We start from the raw sequence: 16,568 nt of genomic DNA on the forward strand, positions 1-16,568 counted from the left end.
AAGAATTTATTTCTCAGTGTTCCATGTGGTTCAGAGGAGGGGCTCCAAGGACCAGTGTCTGGGAACAATCACCCTAGCCCACACCATCTCCTTATACAACCAATCACTGAGAAAGGGCTGCACTGCAAATGTAACACCCAGAGTGTCCCCCATCTCCCGCTTTGACCTGCTGCCCATTATGGGACATATATCTCTGAGCTCTGCCCTCCGTGAGCTCCATAGCTGTCCTTTTCACATATGCACTTCACATCCATTCAGTTCAGCCAGTGTTTATTGGGTGCTTCCTATAGGATAGGCACAGAACCAGGTGCTGCTGTGGGGAACAGAGAAGAGAAGGCTGGGCCTCACCCTCAAGGGGCTCACAGTCTAGTGGAAGAGACACAGGTACTAAAAATACAAGGGAGCATGAGATGAACTCTGTAACAGAGGCAAAACCAGTGGGAAGGCAGGGAACCCAGGCAGATCAAATGCTTGGTGCAGCAGGTGATGCTCTGGTCAGTCCATGGGAGATAAGCAGGATTCGCACAGGTGGAACTGAGCAGAGAAGGAAATTTCAGGCAGGAGAGAAGGTACAGAGGTGGGAAAGAACACTGAATGTTTAAAAGATAGAGGAAGAATGTATGCCTTGACTGAAATAGAGGATACTAATGGGGTAACAGGGAGCTAAAGCTGGAGAAATGTTTTGAGGGCAGATGGCAGAGGAGATCAACTTTGATCTGTAGGTGATGGTAAGTCACCCAAGGTTTCTGAGCCAAGGAGCAACATGATTTCATTTCCTCAATTCTCAGTGCTATAACATGTAATTAACTCTACTTCTGTTAACTTCACTCCATGGCCTTACACCCTCTCTTGGTCTCAAAGCAGAAGCTCTGTGGCTACACATACCTTTAGGACTGTACAAAGTTATGATGCAGTAGCCTTAGGCTAGGTAAATTTTTAGCTCACTTACCAGCTTTACACTATGTCCACAGAACAGGAGGGGCAGCCTTCTAGAATCATTTGAGAGTAAGGGTCAGGGCACAAGGAAGGTACTCAACGAACTTTTGTTGCCTAAGCATGGCATGGATAAGCTGCGGAAAAAAATGGGAGCACAAAGAGAAAATGGTAGAGAGATGCAGGTGACAAAATTAGTGTCATCTAAACCAAACCGTTTCCTAGGAGGCTTCTGCTACAACCCACTTCATTGGGTGGGGAGACTCTGCAGTCTGACTCACTGGGGTCAGTAGGTGGTTCTTCTAAGAGCTCTACATCTAGCAGATTCTCTACTGACACCTTCACTAGGATCCTGCTTAACTATGCAGTGAGGAGGGAGAATGGTGCCCACCCCTACCTGGGCTACCCCAGCCTGTAAAGGAATGTGAAGCCACTGCTGTCCAGGTGGACATGGCGATGCTGGTCAGCGAGGGCTCCCCCAGAACCTCCACACTAACCGAAGTGGGTGTGTGGGTGGAGACAGGTGAAGTCACAGCTGGGTTACCCAGGAGAAACGCTCCCGGGGAGTTGGCATGCACCTCTGAGCCCGACCCGGCAGGTCCCCCGCCACTGTTGTTGATGGTCCACAGGCATGGGTGTGGGCTGCAGAAACACAGAGAGAGAGAGAGAGAATGGTGATGACACTCCTAGACAGGAGTGCAGTCTGAGAGGGACGCGAGTTAGAAACAGAGTATCTAATCAGGGCTTTATTTCCAGCTCTGACACACACTGGTCCCATTTCCGCAGAGAAGCAGCAAGATGTAGTAGAATAAGCATACAATTAGGTGTCCTGAGACCTGCATTTTGATGCTGGCCCTGCCTCTAGCAAGTTGTTCAGTTTTAACACAGCATTTTATTTCTCTAGGCTTCCTTTGCCGTCTGTGTAAATGGGCAGGGGAGTTGAAAGGATATTTGGGCAGTATCATCTGTGAGTAAGATCTCTCACTGGCCAAGAGAAGTGATGTGGCCTAATAACCAGGACAGAAATCTAGGTTTAAATCCTAGCATTACAGCTTATTAGCTCTGTGACTGTAAACAAATTATTTAATAGATAAGCCTCAGTTTCCTTATCTTCAAGATTTGGAGTGATAATTAAACATATCTTACCAAATATTTTTATGAGGATTGAATAAGAAAATGACTACATGAAATCCAAAATATAGCACTCAGTAAATGGTGGTTGTATAATTAATTCTTCCATTCCAGGTTTCTACCTGTCAATTCTGGTCCCTGGTAGAAAGGCAGGGAACTGGACCACTTTCTTAGACTTTTCTATCCTACATCACTGGGTCACGAACTTGACTGTACATTGAAATCACTTAGCAAATTAAAAACATTTCTGACACTTAGGTTCTACCCCAAGAGATCTGATGTAATTAGTCTGGCATGAAGTATCAGAATTTTTTAAAGCTTTCCTATTGACTGTGATGTGCAGCCAATTTTGCACCTTAACATAGAACCTGGATTAAAATGACTGCAGTCAACAGGCAAAATAACTTCCAGTATTTTCATCATCACTTTTCAGAGTCCCTACTTTGCTTGACAATAGGCTCATTACCCAATGACAGTACTGAACACATTTTGCTTTTCTCTAGCAAAATATTTAGTCAGCAATGAGTTAAACATGCCACCGATGAAACTAGAGGTAGAAATGCACTCTGCCATATTTCAGATTCCACAGACCTCATTGGACCATATGAAGCCTGCAGAAACCTAGATAGGCCATGGGGGTTGTTGGTTTTTTTAGCCAGCTCAGCTTGCTGGGATTCTGACCCCAATTACCCAGTTTTCAAAAGAAATTCTTCTACAATAACAGTCAGAGCCCCTTTCTGAGGCTTCCTGGGCTGATTAAAAAACCATGGGCTCTGAGTTACTTTATTTACTGTCTTAGCTTCAGGCAGTTCTTAATGCCTCTGAGATTTAGTTTCTCCATCAGGAAAATAGGAATTTCAAAAGCAGCCTCATGGATGTCTTTGAATCCTATAAATGACTTACATAAAGGATCTAGTACAGAACTTGGCACATAGTAATTTGTCTAATAGCTTCAAGGACACTCTTTCCCTCACTTCCAATACAGCACCAATAAATGCATTTCCCTGAGGTCCTCTACTCAAGCACTGCCAACAGAAATAAAATGTGAGCCACAAATATGAGGCTAAATTTTCAAGAAGCCACACTTGAGGAAAGAATAAAAAGAAACAAATGAACTTATTATTAATACTATTTTATGTAACTGAAAATATTTAAAATATTATCATTTTTACATGCATCAGTATAAAAAATTATTAAGCATTTATTCTTTATTATCTACTGTCTTTAACATTCTGTGTGTTACAGCCCATCTAGTTTGGACCAGTTGCATTGCAAGAGTCCAGGAGCCAAAGCAGTTGGGGGCTGTTGCCTTAAGAGCACAGCACTAGATCCTCAAGGGCCATAGCAACATCAACATCAAAATCAAGATCACAGTTTACAGCAACATCAGCAACACCTGGAAGCTTGTTAAAAATGCAGAATCTTGGGCCCTAACCCAGACCTATTAATCAGATTGTGCATTTGAGCAACATCCCAGGTGATTCTAATGCACATTAAAGAGTGAGCAGCATTGATGTGAATCAACGTTCTATGACCCTCAAACTTTTTTAGATCTGCAACTCATAAGTCATCTAACATCTACCCCCAAAAAAGATAGGACATCTTTTAATTTTGAATTGCTTTTTGGACCTTCTCAAAACTCTGCCTAATTATGTTGAACTTAACAAGACATATATATATTGATACAATGTTATTGCTTACAGTACATATTATGCTCTTTTTAATTTTGGTGTTCACCATAACTCTACAGAGTAGCTCATATTATTGCCATGTTACAGATAAGAAAGTTTAAGCTTAGTGAGGCTAAGAAAATTTCCTAAAGTCACAGAGTCAATAAGAAGTGAAACCAGGACTGAAGGCCACATTTGTCAGATTCCAGGCCCCTTTCCTTTCTACTCATCACACCGATTTCCAACAGTCAGAACTGAATGCTGGTCTCTGGTATAAGAGTTATGCCATGGGTCCTACAAGATCCTCTCAGCCCTATTGCCTGGGTTGAGGCCGGGGGGCCCAAAATCTGCCTACCTGTTAGAATGAGTAGCTTGTGAGGATATAGACAATCAAGGGTCTTGAGGTTTCAGTGCATATTTACACTTTTCCCTTTAAATTCCCTGATGCTACCACCATTGTTCACAGTACTTCTTCCTGACTTGAGACAAACAATCCCAGGCCACAATATCTTTTCCCTCTTAAAAAAATACCAAAGTTACAAATAAAAAGAGTACAGGACTGAGTAGGTGCTTTCTCATCACACTTTTTCCAGAGGCGAAGAGTTGACCTTGTTATTTTCACTTCTTAGTGGCTTAGAAGTCAGGACAAAAGCTTAGACCAAGGCATTCCAGGAAAAATATATGAATTCGAGGTCCCATGCCAAAAAGTAAACCTCCAAGAACAATGAGCAAGTTGATTGTGTTGGTCTTACCTAGGCCCTGGATTGACTGGTCCGCTGGTGTGGGGTACAGACAGGATGCTGGCGTGGGGTGTGGAGGATAAGGAAGTCCAATTGTCAGCTCCAGAGAAAACTTGCAGATTATTGCTGGAGCTTTCTATCAAATTCACTTTGGGGAAATAACAACAGTTCAATTTATGAAGCATGGAAAATATAAAGATGGTGACCAATGACATTATCCTAGGTCAAAATACAACCATGGCTTGTGCCACATGTGCCAACAGTGTGTTGATACTTTCTGAAGGAAACATGAGGGAGGAACTTAGGTTTATTGAAGTTTATTGAACGTCAACCATATGTCATGTACTGAAAGTGAAAGTTTCTCAGTCATGTCCAACTCTTTGCGACCCAATGAACTATACAGTCCATGGAATTCTCCAGGCCAAAATACTGGAGTGGCTAGTGTTTCCCTTCTCCAGGGGATCTTCCCAACCCAGGAGTCAAACTCAGGTCTCCTGTATTGCAGGCAAATTCTTTACCAGCTGGGTCATGTACTGTTCATCTTTTAATCTTTATAACAACTTCTCACCTCCATTTTATAGATGAGGCTCAGACAAGTGGAATGATTTTCCCTTTTTGACACAGATCTAACTCAGGTCACCATGCTTACATCCCCTTTAAAATGGGCCATGTCATCATCCCCTCAAAACAAGCCTAAGGCCACCAGTGCTTCAGATGAAATTCTGAGGATCAGGACCTATTTTTCTCAGCAACCCCAGGGAGATTTAAACATTTCAGGAATAGTGTCTTCTATGTATTTGAATCTTCATTTGCACAAATAGTGCATATATAATAGAGAGGAAGAAGGGAAAGAAGATGGGAAGGAAGGAGGGGAAAGATAGGAAGAGGATTTCATGTACATCCCTGGCCAAGTCACTCCTTTTCATGGTGTGGCCTTCAGCCTCAACTCCTGCATCCACCATATTGCCTCCCTCCTTCTCCACTCTTCCCAAACCATTCCCAGGTAACCTAGGTTCTCTCCTCCTTCTGTACCTTTGCTCATACCACTGTCTCACATGGAATGCCCTTCATTTCTGCCTGTATCCCATGTCATCCTTTGGATGTGTCATGCCCACTCCAACCTTTATCCTTTTCTATTCATTCTTCAAATCTCAACTTAAGCATTAAGCCCTCTGGTAAATCTAGCTGCCCTTTTCTTTCATTCCCATAGCACCATGGCTTGTGTGCTTTATAGAATGTTTCTCTAACTTTAATGTGCATAAGAATCACCTGGGGATTTTGTTAAACTGCAAACTCTTTCAGAAGGAGAACCTGAGAGTCTACATTTCTAACAAGTTCCTAGGGAATGCTACAGGTCTGAGGACCACATTAGAGTTCTCACTATACTGTATTAGGATTAATTATATATATTTGCATAACCCTAAGATCCTCCAGGGAATAAATTAAACCTTAATCACCTTCCTTACCCCCCTGCTTAGAAGAGTGCCTGGTGCATAGCAAATACTCAGATGTGTTTTGTGTGCTGACCCCAGGAAAGAATCAAGAAGTAAATGAGAACCCTGCTCAGTTTATGATATCATTAAGCTCCATTTTCTCCCTTCCTGGAAGCAGCTTGCTTCAAGGCTCCTGGGAGTAGCCAGCTATGGGGCACAGGGACAGGTAGCTGATGATCAGCAAAGTCATCTGCAGGTACAGAGCTCAGGATGTCCCTGAGGCTGGTATCCTAACACACTCCTCTATCTCCCATACCATGAACTTTACTTGTTTCCTTTAGTGTTAGTGTCCCCATATGAGAATAGAATCTCTGTGAGATGATTGGTTCTGTAATCTATTTTGTTCATGGACAAAACCTGGCACAAAGTCAACCCTTGATAAATATTTGCCAAATCAGACCAAAGCCTGGATGTAGAGTGAGCTAGCTTCCCAAAACTTCCTAATGGCTCTCCAATACTGGGCCCAATATTTTCTGGACTGAGCCATGTACTACAACTGTAGAAAAGAGTCATGTGAGGGCAATGAGCTGAGCGTCTCAGAACTCCATGACTTAACTTGGCTTTTAGAGATGCAGCCTGAAACTGCTTAGTACACCAGTGCCCTGGGAGGAGGACTTTCACACCCATTAGAAATTGGGAGACTGGTTGTCTCCCAGCTTTCATAATTATTTGAAATAATTATAAAACACTAATAATGCTATAATGATATAGTCAACTATTAGTATATAAAACATCAAAATTTTAATATATAACAATATTACATATATTAGATAAAATGGATTCTATCTTCAGATATTTACTTCTACTAGTTGTTTATCTACTTCTTACCACCATCCACACCCCCAAGGGTATTGTTAGCAGAATCACACACCTGAGGGAGGATGATTTCTATGCATGTATGCAGAAGGGTAGGGAGCCTGCCGGTGGTGTCCTCGGATGCCAGGATAGTGCTCACAGCCATGGTGGGTGTGGGGAGCAGACAGAGGCAAAGGAGTAGTATACTGGTAATTGGTGTTTCCTGCTGTGCACACTCCATCCGGATTGGAAAAGATCCAGCCTCCCACTGGAAGAGATAAGAGGAAGACACAGAGGAAGACTCTGTGAACTTCCACACCGAAAGTCAGGTTACCAGCCACTTCGCATAGTTATATTTCTGAGTGAATGGCAATGTCTACCTGTGTGGAGTTAGATACTACCACCTCCGCTGCTACTTCCCTTCCATGTTAGCAGCAAAGTTGGCTTCTTTGGAGATGGATGACAGGTCCTATCAAGTTTGGAAAATCTCTTAAGAAATGCTGGAATCACAGCTATATAAAATATTATTTGAATGTATAAGTTAATAGAAAATACAAAAGTTAAGTTGCTTCTGACTTAATTGGATTAAAAGTCAGTCCACGAAGGAGATGTCAGATGATATATTAATCATTGATTAATAGCTACTAGGGAATGTTTAATTTGGTTACCCAGAAAGAATGGAGCCCTCCCTGTTTCTGCCAAATGATAAATTATCTTTAGTTCTCACTCCAAGCAAGAGGAGACATGATGCCTCCCATCACCACCCAACAAAGAGGATTCTGAAGGCAAAGAGAGAGGGAGATGGCTAGCACAACTTGATAAGAATCTTGCAAAACATTTTGGAAAACTGCAAAATATTTCACAGAAATGTGTTTGTGAAAGACCATCTCAATTGATGCAGAAAAACCATATGACAAAATTTAACACCCTATCATAATAAAAGCGTTCAATAAAGAATACAGGAAAATTGCCTCAACATAATAAAGGCCATATAGAACAAGCCCACAGTTAACACCATGCTGCTGCTGCTGCTGCTGCTAAGTCGCTTCAGTCCTGTCTGACTCTGTGCGACCCCATAGATGGCAGCCCACCAGACTCCCCTATCCCTGGGATTCTCCAGGCAAGAACCCTGGAGTGGGTTGCCATTTCACCACCATACTCAATGGTAAAAAACTGAAAGCTTTTCCTCCAAGATCATGAGCAGAACAAGAATATCCACTCTTACCACTTCCATTCAGCATCGTACTAGAAGTCCTAGTCAGAGCAATTAGGAATAAAGAAAAAGAAAGAAAGAAAAGGCATCCAAATTGGAAACAAAGAAAATTATCTCTGTTCATAGATGACACAATCTTATATGTAGAAAATTCTAAATATTCCACAAAAAACTTTTATAATAAACAAATTCAGCAGTTGCAGGATACAAAATCAACACACAAAAATCAGTTGCATTTCTATACACTAACAATGAACAATCCAAAAAGTAACTAAGAAAACAATCCAATTTAGAATAGCACCACAATTAATAAAGCACTTTGGAACAAAATATACCTACAGGGAAAAGACTCGTACACTGAAAACTATAAAATATAGATGAAAGAAATTAAAGAAGATATAAATAAATGGAAAGACATCCTATGTTCATGGATTGAAAGGCTTAATATTATTAAAATGTCATACTACCAAAAGAAATCTCTATCAAAATCCATAAGACACTTCTGTCAGAAATGTAAAGCAATACTAAAATTCATATAGATTCTCAAAGAACTCCAAATAGAACAATCTTGAGAAATAAAAATAAAGCTGGAGGCCTCACAGTTCCTGATTTCAAAACACATTACAAACCTACAATACTGTAAATAGTATGTGCTCAGTTGCCCATTTGTGTCTGATTCTTTGCAACCCCATGGACTGTAGCCTGCCAGGCTCCTCTGTCCATGGAATTTTCCAGGCAAGAATACTGGAGTCGGTTGCCATTTCCTACTTCAGGGGATCTTCCTGACGAGGGATCGAACCCAGTCTCCTGTGTCTCCTGCACTGGCAGGCAGATAGCTTACCACTGAACTACCTGGGAAGCCCCCTAATTAGTATGGTGCTGGTATAAAGACATATAGACCAATGGAAGAAAAGAGAGCCTATAGATAAACACCACTTATATAGTCAAATAATCTTCAACAAGGGTGCCAAGAAAGGATAGTCTCTTCAACGAACAGTATTAGGAAAACTGGATATCCACATGCAAAAGCAATAAATTAAACTCATATTACACCATATAAAAATTTTGACTTTAAATGAATAAATGTAAGACCTATAAAACTCCTAGAAGAAATGCAGGGGAAAACTTCATGAAATTGGATTTGGCGATGATTTCTTAGATACGACACCAAAAGCATGGACAAGAAAAGCAAAAATAGACAAACTATTTCAAACTTTAAAACTTGTGCACAGCAAAAGAAACACTAACAGAGTGAAAGGGAAATCTATAGGATGGAAGAGAACATTGGCAAACTATAAAACTATAAAAGGGATTAGCATCTAGAATATGTAAAGATCTCTTATAACTCAACAATAAAACAACAAAAATCCTAATTAAAACAAGCAAAGGACTTGAACAGACATTTCTTCAAAGATATACAAAAAGCCAATATGTATATGAAAAGATGTTCAACATCACTATTCATTAGCAAAATGCAAAACACAAATCGAAACAAGATATCACCTCGTACTATTAGGATGGCCATTATCCAAAAAAGATTAGGAAATAATAAGCGTTGGCGAGAATGTGGAGAAATTAGAACCCTTGTGAACTGTTCATGGGGATGTAAAATGGTGCAACTGGCATGGAAAACACTATGGAGTTTCCTTAAAAAATTAAAAATAGAAGTACTGCATGATCCACCAATTCCATTTCTGGCTATATACCCAGGAGAATTAAAGACATTTGCAGATTCATATTCATTGCAGCATTATTCGCAGTTGCCAAGAGGTGTAAGTAAGCTAAATGACCATCAGCAGATTATGGGATAGGCAAATTTGGTATATACATGCAAGTGAATATTATTTCAGCCTTAAAAAGAAGGAAATCCTATCGTATGGTACTATATGGGTGAGCCTTGAGGAACATTAGGATAAACAGAAGCAGCCAGTCATAAAATATATATATATATATTGCATTATTCCTCATACTAGGTATCTAAAGGCTATGGATATAGAGGTATAGAGTAGAACGGTGGTGGCCAAGGGTTTTGTTGGGAGGGAGGTGTGAAGAGATGAAGTTTGGTGAGTATATGTAGTTTTAACATGCAGGAATTGGGGTGGAGGGGGCAAGCAGGTGGTTCTGGGAATCTTTTGCACCAAAATGTGCATGTGATTTGACAATATTGTACTATACATACAACTCTAGTGAAGGTGCATTTTATATTGTGGTTTTAAGCCACAATAAAAAATGTAGTTAGTATTATGAGGAAAAGGCTTTACTTCAAGTGAATTCACGGGAAAGGACAGAGAGGCCGTAGAACAAGAAACACATTCTTTCGCCAACCAGCTCTCAACTGAGGGGCCCACAGATAAAGATTCAGACAGGACCAGAAATGTTCCTTAAGAATATTGACTAGGGATTGTCACCAGGGCTTTTGTGATATGGAACTAGAACTTTTATTAAAACCATTTGCTTAATACTTCTTAAGTATAAGTAAACAAATTATACAGAATTCATATTACAAAATGTAGGTCAGTCATTCTTAATAAATCATTTTGTTATCTTCATTTTCTCTTTGTTGTATAGACATGTGGCTCAAGGGATCACTATCTGAATGACAGAATCAAGATTCAGGTGCTCAGTAAGCAAAGCCAGGAAGAACTAGACTTCTGTTGTGAAGTTTGCCACATATAAGGATGTTTACCGAGAAGGTTGCAACACATGAACTTGAAACAGTGTGGTTCCACATGTGATCCCATCCTATACAAAATAGCTTTTCATTCCAGGTCAGTTAAAAAGTGCTTTTCTTGGATAAATTGTTAGAAATGTACCATCTCCCACAACTGAATCAGGAAGAAATAGAAAATATGAACAAATTGATTACCAATAATGAAATTTAATCAGTAATCAAAAAACTCCCAACAAACAAAAGTTGAATTCTACCAAATGTTTTAAGAAGTAAACATCTATCCTTCTCAAACTATCCCAAAAACTGAAGAGAAAGGAATGCTTCTGAATGCATTCTATGAGGCCAGCATCACCGTGATACCAAAACCAGACAACAGCACCACAAAAAGAAAGTCACAAAACAAAACAAAAGATAACATTGCACCACTATTTACAATAGCCAAGGAAATGAAGCAAATCAAGTGACCACCAAGAGATAAATGAATAAATAAGGTGTGTGTATGTGTATATATATATATATATGTATACACACACACACACACACACACACACACACACAGTGGAATATTATTCAGCCATAAAAAATAATCATGCCATTTTCAAAATCACGGATGGACTTAGAGGGTATTATACTAAGTGAAATAAGTCAGGTAAAAAAGATAAATACCATATGATTTCACTTATATATGGAATCTAAAAAACAAGCCACATGAACAAATATAACAAAACAGAACAGACTCATAGAGAACAAACAAGTAGTTACCAGACGGTGGGGAGGAAATAAATAGGTGAGGGAGATTAAGAGGTACAAAATTCCAGTCACAAATGAGTCATGAGGATGAAATGTGCAGTATGGGGAATATAGTCAATAAGATTGTAATAACTTTTTATGGTGACAGATGGTAACTAGACAAAGAAAAAAAAGACTCCTAAGAAAAGGGTTTTTTTAAGTTATTTTCTGAGAGTTGTTTCTCTTTATGTGGCTATACTGCCACTTCTGCAATGAAAAATGCATCGAACTTTAGGGGAAGGAGGGAGTAAAGAATTTCATAGCTGGAAAACTGTAGAAGGGATCTTAGCAAACCATTATACTCTGAATTAAAGGGTATCTCAGACACTGATGCTACTGACCTTGGATTACTGCTGCAGCTTTAGAGGGCTTGCTCCACTGTGGAGCCTCCTCTCTGTTCTGAGACATGGAAAGGGTGGCACCCTATCAGGTACATCCAGTCTACCTGCAGAATTCCAGGTATATGACTCCACTAATACTGTAGTTTTCCAGTCAACAAATACAGAAGTTTCCTCATGTGCAAAGCTGTGGCCTTCCTGAGGCGTGGCAATGGTGATAAACTCAAAAACCAGAAAGTACTAAGAACAAGGAAACCCCAAAGCAGGAGTGGAGTGTCAGGGTAGAACCTATAGCCAGAATGCACTTTTATGAGCTCTTTAGCCTCCCTGACACAAAAATGCGAGTCAAAGAAATTCACTATTTCCATTTTTGTCTCCTGCCTTGGATTTGTGTACACTCCCCCAGGAGCAGTGGTTCTCTCTGGGAGTTCTTGAAAGGGCATATACTTGTCTTGAGTGGGAGAAATAACCGTTGGGTCTTGATAGAATATTGGGAACAAGCCTGAAGCAGTCATGACAGGTAAAAACTCTCAGTGTGGTGGAGATGCTCCTAGTGTAGCCCCAGGCCCCTCCTATCCAGGGTTCACCCAACTCACAGTGAGAATAGGTCACATGCTGGCTCTCAGACATAGCTTCTGGAATATCCTTGAGGTGGTTCCTGAAAGAGCAATGAAAGTGCACCATAGCTGTCCAGCTTACCATTCATATCCAGCATCAAGTACACCCAAGATTGTCTTTGGAGAGCAATAAATTTCTCAAAATAAGAAAATCAAACACTTTTTTCCCCTCAGACTACTATCTTTGTCCCATTCTCCTTCTCCTACTTTATGTTCTTATGCAATTGCTCTTTGAATTGCAACTTTATAGTCAATCCAATTTACCTTATTTACACCTATCACTATGTAGCTTGATCTTACTGATTTGTGGTCAGTGTTTCTGCTTGTTAAAATTCAAGCAATGATTACAGCAGCTAAGATTTGCATAGGACTTCAGGGCACATTCGCATCTGTGATATGCTAGGTCCACCAATTATCCTGTGATAGAATATTACTACATGCTTTCGCAGATTTAGAAAGTGGGTCCCAGAAAAGCAAATTGACTTATGCAAGTCAGGAAATGGTAAAGCTAGGACTCAAAGCCAGGATCTCTCTCTCTCAAAGTCCTAAATATTTTTATTATATGACTTTTCTTATCTGAAAAAAGGTATTTCTTCTACATCATCAAAATTAAGTCAAATATTGACAGGACAGACCCCTGTGACACACTATTATAAATACCTGTCCATTAGTCTAGAGCCTTTATGATGAAAAAGAAAGATTAGACAGTTATAGGAATTAGTGTAAAGATCTGAAACAGAAACAACAAAATCTCATCACTTCAAAGGAAATCATTCACAACCCCCAGAAGTCTTTGACTTAAAGACATGAGCCTCTCACCTTTATGAATTACTCACCTTTCCTAGGTGAAATCTAGCTTTAAAAAATTTATTGAAATTGTACTACTCAGATAACTGTGGTAAAGGAAGATTGAATTATTTAAAATTTAAATCACTTAGTTTTTTTTTTAATATGATTATATTAGTTTTAAGAATCTACCATAAGATAGGGCAGATAAAACATGGCCAGTTCCAGGTCCTCCTGTTGTTTAGCTGCTAAGTCGTGTCCAACTCCTTGTGACCCCATGGACTGTAGCCCACGAGGCTCCTCTGTGCATGGGATTTCCCAGGCAAGAATACTGGAGTTGGTTGTCATTTCCTTCTCCAAGGGATCTTCCTGACTCAGGGATCAAATCACATTTCCTGCATTGGCAGGCGAATTATTTAACACTGAGCCACCTGGGAAGCCCCAGGTTCTCCTGGACCCCTATTATAAAGGACAAGTAATTATAAATTTGTTTTATCTTGCTGATTTTGTTGGACACTGAATTAAATATTAAAAACATGTTTCTATCAAAGGTAATGCAAATGCCACTAGTTAGTTCCTTCCAAGATTATTATAAACTTCATATTTGCAAAGATCATAAGATTTCCCTGAAATTTCTCTACTCACCTTTCCTTGGCATCCAAGAAGGCCTTGGCAAAAGGGTTGTACTTGATTTTGAGAGCTGTTATCTTGCATTTACAAAGACAAGTAGTGTTAGTGAAAGGAGAATATGCGTGGGGAACAGAACACTTTATCTTCACCTGTGAATTTCTGTAAAACCAGAATAATTCTCCTCTTTTTTTCTCCTCTCCATGTTTCTTTGCTTCCTTCTGCACAAAATCACTATTGCACTGTCCAACAAGCAACGTTTTATTGTCACATATGGTGAAAATGGCAAATGCAGTATAAAGTGAGCAAAGAAACGACAAAGCAACAAAATTGCACAAACCTGATGTGCTAAATCTAGCATTTATTCTATTATTCATTTTTTTCAACAGTAATTGAACACCCACCATCTGTCAGTTACTTTTCTTGTCACTGGGACACAAAGGAGAGGATACTGATGAACACCTGTCTCTAGACTCTCGAGTACAGACTAGAATCAACTCCCTGACCTCTTAAATAATCACTTACCCTTTGGGCCATGTTTACACACACGCACACACACACACAAACTATCAATTCAACCTATTGTCACCCTTTATCTCCCCTGGGCTTAGCCTGCTTCATTTTCCTTAGAGCCATCTGACCAAATATATATTTATCATTTTTATCTCTTCTCACCAGGATATAAGTGCCTCGAGTACAGTGCAGTATTACCAGCATGTAGGAAAACATCCAGCCTGTAGTAATACCCAACAAATATTTGCTGAATAAAAGAAGATTTTTGGCTCCCTCATCCACCCTTGTACCCATTCTCAGGGTGAATTTACATTGGCAGAGATACGTTGTCAGGAGACAGAGGCTCCGAGGTTAGAGTTTCCCAGGTTTGATTCCCTTGGGGCATGTCCAAGACCAGAATTACAGCATCAGGCTAGTAGCCTGTTGAAAACATAGCCTTAGCCTTGCTACTAGTTCAGAGGGAAACCTCCAGCATGTGTCCAGGAAAATCTGAGCACTTAGACAGAGGGCAACCAGATGACAGGTTCCACCTGCCATGGACTAAGAGAGCAGGCAGCATGTCAGTGGATAAGGGACATTGTCCAGAGAACAGAGGAGGTCAGGATGTAGCCCCCAACTCCTCCCCACTTTCTGAAGTTGCAAAAGCCCACTCAACCTTCATAAACCCAGAGGCCATCCTACAGAGAGTAAAAGGGGATGAAAGGCAATCTGCCTATAAAAACAGAACAGTTTTTGAGGGCCTGTTTAAATTTTCAGATATTTGGTTAATTTTTCTTTCCACTGACCTGCTAAAGGGCTCGGCTGAGAGGCCAGATTAGTTATAGAAAAGAAATTACATTTCCCTGCACATCATCTGTAGGCACTAAGGCAGTAGTTTCCAAACCTGGATGATCATCAGAATCCTTTAAGAAGGCTCTTAAAACCAGATTCTGGGTATTCTCCCTGGAGATTCTGACTCAGTTAGCTGGATGGGAGCCTAAAAATCTTAAGCTTCCAAATAAAGAAATGCAAATTAAAGCCACAGTAAGTTACCATTTTTTCTACCCTGTTGAATTATCAAAGCTGAAAATGTAGGTAATCACCAATGTTGAGATTGGTGTGGGAATTATAAATGGATATGCTCTTTGGAGGGAGGCAATGGGGCTTTGTCTATCACAGTTCTAAACATACACTCTCCTTAACAGAAAAATTCCATTTCTGAGTGCTTAATATTCTTTGCAGTGTTATTTATCATAGAAAATAAAACAACTGGAAATGACCTAAACATCATTTAGGAGGGAAACTGATTGCCTGAAATACAGTGTATCCTCTGCAATAATTTCAGAAAAGGAGATAAATCCTAATCCAATTTACATAGAAAGATATTCATAATGTACTCTTAAACACAGGGGGTGGGGAGAAATTTCATACTAATATGAACATGAGCCAATTTGTGTGAGGAAATCTATACACTGTGCATATTTATAAATGAACAGACTATGCGTGGGAAAAAAGCACACTCTAAGCTATTATTTGTAGTGTCCCTGGGGTGTAGGATTCACAAAATAGGGAAAGAGTAAATTTTTACCTCTAACTTTTCATTTCATTGTATATACTTCCATACTAGTTGTTTATCATGTGAAGTTTTTTTAAATAAACATGTATAATTACCATTAAAAAATTTTTTTAAGGGTGGAAGAGGGATGAACTGGGAATTTAGGCTTAAATGCAAACTATTAAATACATAGAATAGAAAAACACCAAGATCCTTCTGTATAGAATGGGGAACTATATTCAATATTCTGAGATAAACCATAAAAAAAGAACATAAAAAAAGAATACATATATATCTATGTATAACTGAATCACTTTGCTGTACAGCAGAAAATAAAAACATTGTAAATCAACTATACTTCAATTTTTAATCTTTCAAAGTTTAAGCAAAAAGAATCCAACCGATCAGGTATCCTGGTGACCAGCAGTCCTGGAAACTCCTATAGTATGTGGATGAACCAAAAAAATTTTGCTCCCACAGAGTTTACGGAGGCCAAATGCTGGCTCCTCAGCTGTAACCATCAGAGTGGCCCAAGTTAGGCAGGAAAAGATCTACATATGGCCCCAAAAGAGCTAACAAGTGGGACAGATAGTATAACACAAACCCAAAGAGGGTGCACGATTGGATCAATTCCCACAGACTTGCTTTAGAGCAGGAGAGATGCCTAGCTCTGTCAGGTCAAGGGCCTGGAAACAAAGATCCTGCATTTCTGCTGGTT

The 16,568-nt window shown here is 39.8% G+C and overlaps 1 protein-coding gene across 5 annotated transcripts in view; it reads right to left on the minus strand.

The window, feature by feature from the left end:
• Positions 1–253: 253 nt before the first annotated feature.
• The window catches only part of TBX19 (T-box transcription factor 19), a 31,422-nt gene continuing 15,107 nt past the window's right edge, over positions 254–16,568 (minus strand). Inside the window, exons 4-10 of one of the 5 annotated variants that reach the window (XM_061399290.1) lie at positions 13,822–13,883; positions 12,370–12,431; positions 6,839–7,072; positions 4,487–4,622; positions 1,431–1,575; positions 950–1,070; positions 254–534 (exon numbers count right to left, since the gene is read on the minus strand). In XM_061399290.1, coding sequence (XP_061255274.1) covers positions 996–1,070; positions 1,431–1,575; positions 4,487–4,622; positions 6,839–7,072; positions 12,370–12,431; positions 13,822–13,883 — 714 coding nt within the window. In that variant the 3' untranslated portion in view covers positions 254–534; positions 950–995. Of the gene's footprint in view, positions 1,576–4,486; positions 4,623–6,838; positions 7,073–12,369; positions 12,432–13,821; positions 13,884–16,568 lie in introns of all 5 variants that reach the window. The other 4 variants (XM_061399282.1, XM_061399271.1, XM_061399261.1 and 1 more) reach the window with 4 other exon arrangements.

The sequence above is a fragment of the Bos javanicus genome, chromosome 3 (assembly GCF_032452875.1).
Source record: "Bos javanicus breed banteng chromosome 3, ARS-OSU_banteng_1.0, whole genome shotgun sequence".
Taxonomy (NCBI): domain Eukaryota; kingdom Metazoa; phylum Chordata; class Mammalia; order Artiodactyla; family Bovidae; genus Bos; species Bos javanicus.